General features: G+C 37.4%; 1 protein-coding gene across 1 annotated transcript in view; it reads right to left on the bottom strand.

Moving 5' to 3' along the window:
• The window catches only part of CHN1 (chimerin 1), a gene marked incomplete at both ends in the record, with an annotated part of 196,456 nt that overhangs the window by 48,386 nt on the left and 132,857 nt on the right, over positions 1–15,213 (bottom strand). Inside the window, one exon of the mRNA XM_079710705.1 lies at positions 2,630–2,707. Coding sequence (XP_079566831.1) covers positions 2,630–2,707 — 78 coding nt within the window. The remainder of the gene's footprint in view (positions 1–2,629; positions 2,708–15,213) is intronic.

A 15,213-nucleotide genomic window follows, 5' to 3' on the forward strand; every position in this document is an offset into this window, starting at 1 on the left:
AAAAACAAACAAAAACAACAAAAAACAAACACCTGCCTGGAGTCTGCAGTAAGGCCCAGTTGATTTTTTTTTGGGGGGGGTGGATTTCACCTTGGTGAATGCTTTCACCAAAGGTATATGACACTCATGGTTTCACCTTCTGAAATGAGACTTGACAGCTGTTCGACACCACAGAGCAACGTTATATAACAAGGCAGTTCAAGAGGCAAAAAAGAAAACCATATTGAAATGAGTTTGGTGAGTGGGTTGGTGGTTAGGCAGAGTACACTTTCACCAACATAGAAAATAGTCAATGGCAAGGCCACGTGAACAATTACCATTTTGTAAATGCTCCAGATTTTTCCTACAATAAATCTCTGAACTGGACATACTTACATATCACAGGCAGTGACCTTCTAAGTGAGCATTTGTGTGGGAGAGCACTGCTCCTGCCACAGAGTCTGAATTCTTTTAGGGATGTGCCCGGAAGTCAAGTATGACCCCTCCTTCTCTTTTTTATAATGCCACCCCACAGAAACAGTTTTTAAGAAACAAAGAGTAATTTCAATGGAAGGAGTCAAATCCTTTTGAGAGTCAAAGACTTTTGACCTTATTAGCAACTCTAAAAAAAATATGTAATGCAATTCACTGTCCAACATGAGCTCTTCCTGAGCATAAATATTTTACTTTTTTTTAAAACAGTGAGCCCAAGCTCGTTTTAATTTTTTAGCTCCAGAGAAGGAAGCAGGCTTCTACTGTTTAACATGCCTCTTTAAAAAATATAAAACAAGTATCTTTAAAACAGCGTGGGTATCAAGCTATGAGTCACAATTGGTCCCATAGTCAGTACTTTCTGGTTATACAAAAATTTGCTCATGAAAGCCATGTGTTAAATTAAAATTGAGAAATTACTGGAAGACACAACCAAAAAAAATTAGAGAATGTGTTTGTTTATGCAAATCCTTGAACAGCTCTACCCTTTGCTTTTTATCAATATTGACAGAAAGCATGTACAATGAACTTAGCACTAAAATGGCATCCCTAATAGGTCAATCTGTTCCTGCTTAACATACGAGAGGGATATATTTTAAAATCTCAGCCATTTCTAAAAAGTTTGCATAGTTTCCTGCTTAGGAACCTAAATGGCTATTTTTGAGACCGAACATGCACATAACTTGGTATTTGCAAAAGGATGTATTTGGGGTCATTTTCCTGATAAAAATCCTGTTAGACCAGGTTGTATATCATGCAAGAAGACACTGAGGACTAGTACCTGCATGGACTGTTTAGGTTCATAAATGGAAGAGGTGGTTGAGACTGGATGCACACACTGAATGGTCTCAATTTCATTTTACATCAAAGATGCTGGTTGAAAGATCAGGTCTTTAATAATATGTTTAGAGAGGAAAAAGAAAACTCTGTTTGGTTTACCTTGAAATATTAGCAATCTTTACACAGCCCATACATTTTGGAATGTATCCTTTATCCTCAAATAATCTGAAGTTCATAAAAATCTTTTTCACTATGGAAAAAGCAGAGCATATTGGGGGCTGGGTATTTAGCATTTGAGTAAAATTAATGCTAGTGTTAAAAATCAGGATAAATTGCAAATTTGGAATGAAATGTCTTACTACAGAGCCTGGTGCATTCTATCTGCTGAATAAATGTTGAATAAATTAATAAATAAAAGGAAGATCAGGGTTTCCAGCTTTATCATCTTTTGAAAACAGATACCCGCTAACATCAAAACTAATGCCATTTTGTCTACACTAACAATATTCATGTCTCAGGAACTTCATCATAAAGTTGTATAACTATTGGGAAGTTACTATAGAAATGCTAGTGCATCTACCCATGAAGTGTAACTGGGTCTCCTTATGCACAACCTCACATTGTATGTTCTCTGAATTAGGTTGCAAAGGACTGAACTTCAGGGTCTTATATCATGCTATAAATACAGGCAAGATCTACACACAGCTTGAATCAACATACACACACATCTTGATGAAAAATGATTAAAGTATAGTTGGTAAAACACAGTAACACAATAATTAAAAACTACACACACACACACAGAGTGAAAGAAAATACTCAAAAAGTGAAGAGAAGCTGCTAATGTCAGCAGCATAACGGTCCCATGGTAGCCATCCTCCTTTCATCATGGTCAATTCATTAGCAGAGGAGAAAAGACAGAAACTATGGGAAATGCACACCATCTGCTCAATCCAGATGCAACAGCACATGCCTCTTACAGCCAAAGCTTTTTACCAGAAACGGAAGGAGATAAGATCTAATCCTCTCATAAAATATCCCACGAAGGTAGTTAGACGTATTTGCATCACAAATAAATATAACACCAAAATCATTATTAGATGAGATCTTTTAAATATCAGTCAAGACTTTTACCACTCAGTACACACTGATCAAACAGAATACTAAATCAGCATCAGAGAAAATGGGGTTGGATTCTATCACCTTTATTAAGCTACTCCTTAAAAAAAATCTTGCTTAAAACATCTTCATTCCCCGAATAGCAAGAACATTTTAGTCCAGTCTTCCTAGTTTTAAAAAGACACACTTTAATATTGTATATTTCAAGTAACGTGCATTTCCTTTCTTATAACAAAAGGTTAAAAATAAATATTCTTACCTTGAAATTGTGAACCTTTTCATATTTTGGAATTTGCTCATTTTCTTTCAGAGTTGCTCTTCTAACAAGTGATGTCAACTGCGAATAAGCAAAGAGTTTCAGAGGTTGCCAGATTGTCACAGACGACTTTTGAGAACCCAGTTTCATTCCCAAGGCTGCTATCAATAAATCTTGCTGACGGCCCTCTTGTTTTGATTTGTGAACTGTAGCTCTATTAGTTTTCCTACCCGACCAAGACTCTTTGGATGGCATTTTGAAATTCACAGGAAATAAAGAAAACCTATATTGATCTATGTCTGTCGATGAACTCTATTCAGCTAACAAATGAGCATTCTGCCAGCCAGCACAGAACCCTACCCTACAGAGAGCTGCAGAGAAACATCACGGAGAGGTGGAGGAGGATGATGAAGCACTTCTTAAAAAGAGGTCGACTAACCAGAAAAATTCTTCTTTCTTCCTTTTTTTTTTTTTAAAGGGCTCTATATTTAAGCTTCTGAAAACTTAAGAGTCTGAACAGAAATAGAGTCGATGCTAACATACAAAACATTCAGCATTTCTCTATCCTTTTTAAAAAGCCATGCAATTTTGACAAATGACACATTTCTAAAAGCTTTCTTTTCTAGTCAATATATTAATGTCCATTCTGAATGAAAGATGCCTACATACTGCCTGCAGTCAGTTTCTAGCAACTGACACCCTGTGAAGCCCCTGGCAGTGGATGGGGGAGGGGAGGGATTTGACAAGGAAGGCTGGATTAGACTGGTCACCGTTAAGAAAGGAGATAACCAATGAAAATCAAGCAACAGTATTTAAGTACTGTATTCCTCAACTCACTGTCTGTTTCTCCCTCCTCTCATGTAAGATTTTCTTGCTGGCTCAAGGCAAAAAAAAAAAAAAAAAAAAAAAAAAAAATTAGTGGGAAGACAATGAACACTGAATGAGTCATGCATCGTTACAAAATGGATTTTTTTTAACCTATTAAAAGTAAAGGAAAATTAACACATACAACAAGTAGGTTTTAAAAAGAATGCACCACTGCCAGGTAAATTATGAAAGGCTGATCTGTAATCCACCTTTGTGCATATGGACTGAGGTGAGTTAACTAAAACCCCATTTTATTAAAGATGAGCAAAAGCTGATAAGTATTTTGATGAAAAAGAAAAGGAGTTTAACTAGTTATCATTCTATTTTCATGGAGAGCAAGAAGCATGCACATAATGCTGCCAACACCCTGGGGTGGTCAGTTCTGACTTCCTACCGTGAGTAGTTTTGTTGTGGATCTATGCTTAAATAGGTCCAACCACTAGTTTCATTCTTAGTCTCAACATTCTTCATTCAAAGAGCTTCAGGCCAGGTCACAGTGCAAGCCGGTTGGGAATAATTCCTCATGTTCACAGGTCCCAGATGTAATGTAACTGTGCTTGTTGGACCTTAGGTATTTTTGCTGATGTAGAAAGGCGGGTGCAGGGCAAGAGACTCAAATCCAGCTCCATTTAAGAGCAATACCTATACAATACTTTTTTACTAAGGTGCTATATAAGCTTAAGTTTTCTCATATTGGTTCCTTAAACACCTCCCATCTGTTTCCTCATGTTATAGTAATTAAGTTTAACCCATTATGATTCTAAGGTTACACTGTATTTAAAGAATCTAAAACTCTATATTGAAATGAATTCCGTCTATTTGCTTAGATAATTGCAAAGATTTTATCTCAGATTTCATAATCTACAGGGGTTATGGGCCCAATGCAGATTCTTATTTAATCAGGGCATGAAGTGGTCCTTAAACCATGCTAGATATTGATGATACTGAATGACTGATTTTCTAAACACCCCCAAATATTTTGAGTATATAGTTCCAACTTTTAAAACGGTTTATTCTTTTAAAAACATTTCTAAGAAAATAGAAGGCAAAAGTTAATATTTACATCTACAGATGTTTCATTTCCACAAATTTATATCCTAAAGTGATTAGCATGAGAAAAAAAAATTTTTTTCCCCAGAAGAAATAGGATGGAAAGAACTTTCCTTGCCTAACCTAAATTACTCTTCAGCTTAGACTTAGTTTGTCACATGATGACTAAAAATATAAAGGCCAGCCAACTCTTTAGTCACAAATAACCTAAAGTGAAGTTTATCCGATTCTCAGTTGGCCCAGAAAAAAACAGATTCTGAAGGCAAATTTAACAGTAATTTTTTTCTCCACAACATTTAACAATGTTAAAGTTACTAAGTTAAAGAAAACAATCACCCATGTAACCCAACTAACTTTTTTTTCCTGAGTATTTCTGATCAAGGTCCTTTATTATATAGATCACCCCAGTCCTTCAGCTGTAGTAACGAAAATTCAACCAAAGCATAAAAATACTCAAGGTAGATTTATCCAGAAAATTCATGGCTGAGTAAAAGTGAACATTTTGTCACTGAGAGGCCAGGTCTACTGCAGACTCTGCAGAGTCATACTGTCTTTCCTGAGTAATTTTTCTGCGTAAGCAAGAAATACTGGAATAATTACAACTTGGGCAACTATCTAGGGCACTAAGGAGACCGGAAACAATGGTTTAGGATGAAGAACTTCTTAGCTCCCCTCAGGTGGCTGGGGGTTTGCTCACTATTACGCCTTCCATAACTGCAGCTGCATTTCTGCATTAATTCTGAGGAGCTCTCAAGTCAGAACTGCTAACTCTCGAATTCAGAACCAGTATCAAAGTTCTGACCTTCCAGACAAATGTATACCACACTTCCTTATATTTTTTCTGGCCATATCTGTCTACTTAGATAGATACAGCATCTGTTAATTATGCCTATCGTTCATTGATTATTAAGCACTTATGCTCTAAGCACCCAGCTAAGCACTTTACATACAGAATCCCATTAATTCCACAGAAAAATGTCTATGAGGCATATACTATCCTCATTTTATAGCTGGAAGAACTGAGTAGAAGGATGGAAACACCAAACACTTCTTATGGAAACACCAAAATCACAACTAACTGCTGAAGAACCTCAGGCAAACATCCACCTCCTTTGTAACATCATGATGACATCACAGACTCATGATCTCAAGCCCCAGTTAACTAAGCTAAATCAACATTCCATCCAGAAAGCACCATAAAGGATTGTTAGAGCTGGCATGGCCCTGATGCTCCGGGAGAAGAAGAGTAGCTGGATTTACTTACTACTGGGTGATCTGAGTCACTGGTTCAGGTTTAGCAAATCCTGCAATTTCTATAAAATGTTAAAATTGAGATATAAACACAGCTCTTCCACGATCAAAATCTGTAGATCCAAGCAAATTCAGCTCACTCTAGATACACAGATTATTCATACATTTGTCCCCTGAATTATCATTTGTAACCTAGTTTCTCACCATTAGAGCCAAAAGTAGAATATATTCAAGGTACTTAACAACAATATGTCAGCTTACATTTATTAACTGACAACTACATGGCACTATACTAGTAAATGCTATACATGTATGATGTCGTTTAGTTGTTAAAACAATAGGGCAGGGCTTCCCTGGTGGCGCAGTGGTTGAGAGTCTGCCTGCCGATGCAGGGGTCATGGGTTCGTGCCCCGGTCCGGGAAGATCCCACATGCCGCGGAGCGGCTGGGCCCGTGAGCCATGGCCGCTGAGCCTGTGCTCCACAACGGGAGATGCCACAGCACTGAGAGGCCCGCGTACCGCAAAAAACAAAAAAACAACAAAAAAAAAACAGTAGGGCAGGTGTCACTTTATAGATAAAAGAAACAGAAGCTCAGAGAGATTAAGGTCACCTAACTAATACGTGGTGAGAATAGGAGTTGAACCCAGGTCTACGTGACTTCAAATTCTGTGTCTTTCCTCTAGACTCTCCTGCCCCTCATATTACCTGTAGTTATCATGCAATTTTGAAAGGCTATCATTTGAATAAGTTTCTGGATCATTTATATTCTAATACCTCTCAGATCACTAGCCAATTCAGTACTGCTTATATTTAATTTATAGCATCTTCCAGATTCATCACCTCCTCAAAATGTTCAAATGCATTTTAAGTCAAACATTAGAGATTTCTATACAGAACTCTATAAATTCCTTAAGTTAACATTGGGATAAATAACTTTATGTTGCATAGGAAACTCTTAAATCTGGCTAGGGCTCTAAGTTTTTATGCTCCTGGCATCAGTCACATCATAATTCCTAACTCAGTCTTCATTACATAGCTGCCCTAGCCTTAATGTAATGTCTCTCTAAACAGATAACAATAAGGCACATCAATGCATTCACTTCAGTGTATAATAAATTTAAATTACTCTATATTAACAGTCACACTACCAAACTCTGTACACTCTAACATGTTCCCTGACTTACATGCAATAATTATAAACAGAAAACATTTGAAAACACAATGCGAACAAAAAAGCACAGCCCCGCATTCCTTACCCTTTCAAGAAACAAGAGAAATGACCAACTTCTCCAAGCACCAGTTTGAGGAAGTGTTTTGCACACCAGGCCCAGAGAGGAGGCGGCAGAGTGGCACACAGCCTGGTTACCAAGCCTGGTTCTGACAGATACCAACGAAGTCACTGAACTTTTTGTAAGGCCCAGCTGGACTAAATGAACTCCATGGTCTTCTTTATATTTTTAACAGAAATTCAAAACAAAAAAGGAAGGTTCACACTCATTTAGCACATAGGAATGTGAAGATGTGAGTGTGTCTAAGTAGGAAAGGCCAGCTTGGCTATGAGTGAGTCCCTTCAAGGTAGCTCTGGCTAATTTACTACAGGCTTTTGTGTGGGACTCAGTTTTGCAGGCTCAGAAACTTAATTTGTCAGCAAGGAGATCATGTCTATTTCTCAAGGGGAGAGAATGATATTATAATACCAAGCTCATGAAACTGGTAAGTAAAAGCAGAATGATGGCTGTCTAGTTTATACTAAGATATGAGATATAATTATCATAAAGTGGGTGACCAACATGCCCTTTTTTGGGCAGCATATCTACACTGGAAACAAAAAATAATTAGGAAGCAGATGAGAATGGAATCAGACAAGTGGAGTGTGTTAGATGAACTGAATATTTAATGCATAGAATTAAGACATCCTTTGAGTCCTCTACAATTAGGATGGCCCTGCCACAGGACTAGAATGCTCAGTGCCCATTTAGTGAGAGGCACCTTCATTTTCAGTCAGTGCTTAGATGGGCATAAGCAGCTCTGAGCTCTTTGAGTCTCCTTTTTCCAGGTGTCTCTTTATGATGATTTTGCATATCTCTGTCCAAATATCTCAGGTGGTGATCTTAAGGTTAACTCATAGGACACAGTCTTATTTTTTCATTTACAAGTTCTTAATGGATGCTAGATTGTAGCCCTGGTGTATTGATAACAATTTATATAATAGGTGCTTTGGGAAGATAAAATAAAATAAATGGCAGATGTTTTCCTGCCCTGAATCATCTAACAAGTTAATATATACATGTAATTATATATAAAATTACATAATAAGAGTAAAGTATTCTAGTCTAACACGCTCCAGTATTTGGCCATTCGCAGCGATGGTTGTATGATGATGATCATAATGTTCTTTCCCAGTTCTTCCAAATGAAAAGCTGAAAACTGGCCCCCACAGGAACTTTTTCTCAATTTTCCCCCCTAAGTGAAGTTGAGGGCTCATTAGGGAAATATGTCATTACCTTTTGGTTTTTGTTTTACCCCAAATTTTGATACCTATTGCATGACTTAAAGAAACACTTTTATTGTTCTGTAACAATAGAGGAGATGAAATTAGAGAAGCTCTAACACTATATCAACAATTAGAGACTTTAAATCCAGTGCAAAACTCTGAGATCATAGATGTTTTCACTTCTTCAGAGAGCTTTTCATTGTAATATACATATGTAGGTATATGTATACACATATACATACATATACATATTAAAAAGCAGACTCAGATTGACATTAGGAGTATTTTCAGATTTTAAACTGCCATTAGAGGTTATTTCAAGTTATTGCAGTTCAGTGAACATTTCACAATCACCAATTTAACAAAAGCAAGCCAGTGAATCAGAATAAAAGCCAGGCACTGTATTTTCAGTTTTCTCATTCCACCACTGACTTCAACTGATTAGGATAAGATGAAGTCTATGTGATATGGTTATTTTAAAAAGGACCTGTTACCGAATTTCTTAAAACTTAAGTTATAAAAGCTGTTTCCTGTATGTGTAATTTGATAAGAATATTCCAAATGTAATTTATTTTAATATTCATTTTAAGCCTCAATAAAAATAAACGTGGGCTCATGGTATAAAGTGTATTTGTGAAGTTCAACCATACATTTGAAAGCCTATTTTTAATATTTGAAAATGGCAACGTGGGCTCATGGTATAAAGTGTACTTGTGAAATTCAAACATACTTTTGAAAGCCTATTTTTAATGTTTGAAAATGGCAACAGTGGCCTGAAGGTAACAGATTTAACTTTCATAAATAATCTCCCTGAGAAGAAGTATAAGCATGAGAATTATTCATAGATGTGTTAACTGTTCACCTCACTGCCAAATACTGTCTTTTCTTTGTAATGACACTACCACATGGCATGTTTTACATTAAGATAATGATGTTGAGAAAGTAAAAATAGCTTGCATCTCGGCATTTTTCTAATATAAACTTTATATCATGTCCATAGTATTTCATCTTATGAAATTCCTGTTAGTTCAAAGGTTCCTAATGAAATTGAAATTCCCCTAACTTGAATGTTCTTTTTCGTAGAAGAGATAACTAGATTCTTTCATATATATATATCATACATACATATGATATATATGAAATCTATATATAATTAGATTCTTCCATATATGTGTGTATGTATGTGTATGTATATATATATATACTGTGCTCCATTTGAACCTTAACATCTCATGAGTGATTTGAGGCATCTAGACCAGGCCCACAAATGATTAGCACATTAGAAAATAAGACACAGAAAGTCAGACTGCAATCAACTTCCTGTGAGAAGGAAGAAGGAAAGATTAAAGGATGATTTAACATCTATCTTTCAGTGACATTTTAATGTATTGAGAGGGATCTACCTTGCCATTTTCCTCCTCCACAAAGGACAGGTTAATGGGAGATAATTTAAGGAGCAATTGAAGATCTTCGGTTGATAAGGTCAAAAGTTATTTAAGGGGGCTTCCCTGGTGGCACAGTGGTTGAGAGTCCGCCTGCTGATGCAGGGGACGTGGGTTTGTGCCCCGGTCCGGGAAGATCCCACGTGCCGCGGAGCGGCTGGGCCAGTGAGCCATGGCCGCTGAGCCTGCACGTCCGGAGCCTGTGCTCTGCAACGGGAAAGGCCACAACAGTGAGAGGCCCGCGCACCGCAAAAAAAAAAAAAAAGTTATTTAAAGGCTATCTGGCCAGCTTCAGCTAGTGCTTTACTACCCTTTCTACCAAAATGTCCCCAATAGCAACCAACAGTGAACAGGGGTGTGCAGGGATCCAGGGGTGGCTCTTCAAGCTCCCCTAAATGTGCCCATATAAAATGTTTAAAATAAAAATGTTTTCGATCAATGACTACTGAGTAAAATCGATGCTCTGGGAAGATGGGTCACAGTTAATCTTTATGTTTAGCATGTCCCTGCCTAGTAGCAGGAAATTATCATCTAGTTTCAGGAAAGCAGGTTTGGGTGACTGGGGGAGTCTTACAAAATCCATTCCAGCAGCAGGCCTGGTTCTGTCACCATGGTGCACAGCAAGAAGTAATCTGTGAGGTAAATGGCTTCATAATCCTGTTCCAGTCTTACTTTACAATAGCTTTAATTACTGTATTCTTCTGCTTGTTTTGTTTAAAAAAAAAAAAAAAAAACAACACCCAGGCCCAACTCTTTCACTGCCTCCAAATCAGGAGCACTTATTTAGTCAGAGTTTTAGATTCTACAAACTGCTTTGTCACATACACAATTTCACTGTATCCTCCCATTCCTGTTTTTCAAAATGACAGTGCAAAGGTGTTAAGGTACTTGATCAGAGGCAGAAATCATTAAGCAAAGGAGCAGTGGTGGGAACCCAGGCCTCCAGACTTCACACCTACTCCTCTGTCACTCCACCTGCTTTCCTGGGACCTGGAGATAAGATTACTGGAAGTGTGAGGAAACTGACTCTTACTTTGGTAAGGCTCGGGCTGCAAACACCCAAACACCCAGGACCATAAGCAAGCAGAAATATTCACAGCTGAAAATGACCTTCCCCAATTCAGTGCTAAGCCTGACAAATGGTTTACAACATTCAGAGAAGTGAGGTCAGCCTTGGTGATTAATTTCTGGCATTTTAAAAGCCTTTTTAATTATTTTGAGGGTAGTGGGTAAAATGATATGATGCTCTTCCTTAGATACATGCAGCTCCTTCATCAAATGCCTACTAGGGCTTCAAGGAAAGTTACTGAGCAGCATGCCTGGTTTTGTTTTTGCATTGACTTTTCCTTTTATTATTTTTTTAAAGTTAAAAACAAATCAACAAAACTATCCTCCAAACATGAATTGAGAGAGGGGTCTCTTGAGCAGCTAATTAAGCTGTCTTTAGAAACAGGTAATTAAACTTTCCATTAAAATTCTCCAGACAAACATAATTTACAAGGTGGAAAGCCATTCCAATCTCATGGGTAAACAATCAACTAAGGCTTGTATTTATAACAGAGATTCCAGAATGGCCAATGCAGTGAGTAACTACATAAATAAGATGCATTTTATCTTTAAAAGAATTTGAGGTTCTGGACATGTGATCTGAAAAAGTGTAAATACTTCATATAGCCCACAAATTCATTAAAAGAAAGTACAGAGGGCTTCCCTGGTGGTGCAGTGGTTGAGAGTCCGCCTGCCGATGCAGGGGACACGGGTTCGTGCGCCGGTCCGGGAAGATCCCACATGCCGTGGAGCGGCTGGGCCCGTGAGCCATGGCCGCTGAGCCTGCGCATCCGGAGCCTGTGCTCCGCAATGGGAGAGGCCACAACAGTGAGAGGCCCGCGTACCGCAAAAAAAAAAAAGTACAGAAATGGTCAATGCATACGTGTACATTACAGACTCTCAAATAATTTTCATTCAATACATATTTTATTGAGTATCTACTATGTTCCAGACATTAGTGAAACTGGTGAACACCAGAGAATAGGGCACTATGCTATTTTCAACAGGACCAGTTATTAAACAAATAGATATATATTATTGAATTAATAATAATTAAGTTGTGGATGGGTGATGTATTTTTAATCCTAACAATCACATTTTCTTACAAAGGTGGAATGAATTCATGAAATTTATGTCTATGCCCTCTTTCCAAGCTATTTCCTGCTCTCATGGTCCTTCTGAGACTCTAACCGGTGACTTCTACACTCTCCATCCCAGCTCTCTCTTGCTCTCCTTCCCCTATGGATGTGCCTTCCTAAGCCTCCTAATGCCCAAACCACAGGGAATTTTGCTGAACACCTCATATAGTCTTTTTATCAGAAATAATGCACACAGAGAGCTGCTGTTCTACTTACAATAGCCAAAACATGGAAGCAACCTAAATGTCCATTGACAGATGAATGGATCAAGAAGCTGTGGTATATACACACAATGGAATATTACTCAGCCATAAAAAAGAATGAAATAATGCCATTTGCTGCAACATGGATGAAACTGGAGATCATCATATTAAGTGAAGTCAGAAAGAGAAAAACAAATACCATATCATATCACTTATATGTGAAATCTAAAATATGATGCAAATGAACTTATCTATGAAACAGAAACAGACTCACAGACATAGAAAACAAACTTATCGTTCCCAAAGGGGAGGGTGGTGGGGGAGGGATAAATTAGGAGGTTGGGATGAACATATGCACACTACTATACATAAAATAGATAACCAACAAGGACCTACTATGTAGCACAAGGATCTCAAGGAACTATACTCAATATTTTATAATAACATATAAAAGAATCTGAAAAAAAATATATATGTATATGTATAACTGAATCACTATGCTGTACACCTGAAACTAACACAACATTGTAAATCAACTATGCTTCAATAAAAAAAATAAATTAAAAAAAGAGAGAGCTGTTGTTTATAAGCTCTCCTCCTCAATCTGCCTAATCACCCTTGCCATAAAGATTTAAAACAATTTAAAGTTCAGTGTTATCTATAGTTAAGTGGTTAAGAGCTTGTCTCCTCTGTAAAAGAATCTCAGCTTCACTTACTAGTTACAGGATCTAAGGAGAAGTCTCCGTTTCTTCATCTGTAAAACTGGAATGATGACAGAAACTACCTCATAGGGATGAGATAATGAATGGAATATATGTAAACCTGTATCTTTAGTACCCAAAATACAGAGAGTTCTCAAAGCTCTCAAAGCCCAGGTGGTGGTAGTGATGTTGACACTGCTCACATCATTAGCATCAGTCTTATCACCTAACACAATGCTTGGAACAAAGGAGGTGCTAAATGTTGAAGCAACGAGCTCACAAAGTCATGGCACATTTGCAAGCCTTGCTGAATTCTTCAGACTCATAGACAAATGCCTGTCTGAACGGCTCCAGCTTCCTGCTCTTATGATATGGTCAGAATAGATTTAATATCAATACAAAGAAAATGGCCACTTTTAAAAATGTTTTAATGGTTTTTAAAAAAGTATTGGCTGGCCAGAGGTGCAAGGAAGCAGTGCATCTTAAATATTGTTTCCTCATTTGATGGCCAAAATGTATGCAAATATGAACTGAAAACATGTTAAAGAGAAAATGTGTGACAACGAAGGCATCTTAGCAACATAGCTGACTAAAGGATGAGACTGAATTGAAAGCATTTGTTGTGTGAAGAGAACAGGTGCCACCTGAAACACAAAGGATGCTTGGGATTCATGAATTGCAGTTTCCAATTCTAAAGATTGTTGAATCGAGGTTTAACTTAATATGCAGGACCAGAACAACTATTATGGGAGGAATAGTGCAAAATGCCATGAAAATGTATGGATGAATAAAAACTCTCTGTATTGATGAGTTTCAAGAAAATGTTAGAAGGAAAAGGGAATTTGGTTATATCTACCATTTGTAAGCCTAAAGTTTGATTATTTTTCTTCCCATAAACTCAAACCATAACTTGCTGGAAAATTCCAAGATGAAACTATTTTCAAATGCATGAATTAATAAGGAAGACATTAAAATAAGAAGTATGATGTTAAAAAAAATAACTTGCCTAAAATATCTCCTCCTGCAGGATCAGCTGTAGATTTTTTAAAGTGGATGCTCTGGTTGCATTTTTCAGTGTCAGAAATATTAAATCACATCATCAGTTGAACAGTGTTTCTCTGTTGTTTTCAGTTTCAAAAGAGCCTAGTCTTTCAGATACTAAGTATAGAATTTAATGCATTATTTTATACCAGTGGTACTGCTTTTAATGAACAACAGCATATTAAATTAGCTACTGTGGGTCACATATTTAGACAGTTTTTTCCTAACTCTGTTTCCTCTGTTGTTTCTAATCTGGATTACATTTAGAGATGTGCACCTCCACATTTGAAAAACTCTCCAAAAGAGGAAGAGTTAGAGTCATACCAGATGATGTAAAAGACATCTGGGATCCTTGTGGGGATCGTTTTCTTTAGGAGAAGTATTGCTTGAGGTGAAAGCTGAGCTGGCGGCTTTTTCCATGGAATACCATTTTTTTTCTTGGAAGAACAACGAACATAAATTCTGGTTATTGAGACTGGGCATTTTCTCAAAAATGAACAAACTGAGCCTGTCACCTCAAGGAAAATAACTGACAGTGAGTGATAAAATCTAAACTTTCAAGTGAAAATAAGAATTTTGGGGCTTCCCTGGTGGCACAGTGGTTGAGAGTCCGCCTGCCAATGCAGGGGACACGGGTTCATGCCCCGGTCTGGGAGGATCCCACATGCCGCGGAGTGGCTGGGTCCGTGAGCCATGGCTGCTGAGCCTGCGCGTCCAGGGCCTGTGCTCCGCAACGGGAGAGGCCACAACAGTGAGAGGCCCGCACACCGCAAAAAAAAAAAAAAAAAAAAGAATTTTGGAAATTCTGTATCTGCCACCCTGAACGCGACAGCTTCCCACTACTTAGATGAGTTTTCTGATGAAATTAATGATGATACTAACAAATGTGATTTTTTTCATCATTTACAGAAATGTTTCAATGTTTGAAAGACCTAAATAACTCACTGAACCAATATTTTCCAAATGACCAATGCATGATGTTACAGAATAATGCATAGTTGAAAGATCCATTCAGAGTCCAAGACAGACCAATGGATTTTAGTGTAACAGAATAAGAAATGCTTATTTATAGCATTTCAGATTCTACATTGCAAGTAGTATTTAAGAAACTACCACTTACCCAGTTTTGGTGTGATAGCAAAGAGAAATATCCAAATTATCTGAAAAGTCTCTTAAGATACTCTTTACCAAATGTGTATTTGTATGAGGTCAGATTTTCTTCATATACTTCAACCAAAATAAGATACTACCAGAGATTCAATGCATAAGCATTTACAAGAATCTAGTTTTCTTAATATTAAGACATACATTAAAGAGATTTACAGAAATGTATAAATGCCACCCTTCTACA

The sequence above is a fragment of the Hyperoodon ampullatus genome (genome assembly GCF_949752795.1).
Source record: "Hyperoodon ampullatus genome assembly, chromosome: 8".
NCBI lineage: Eukaryota > Metazoa > Chordata > Mammalia > Artiodactyla > Ziphiidae > Hyperoodon > Hyperoodon ampullatus.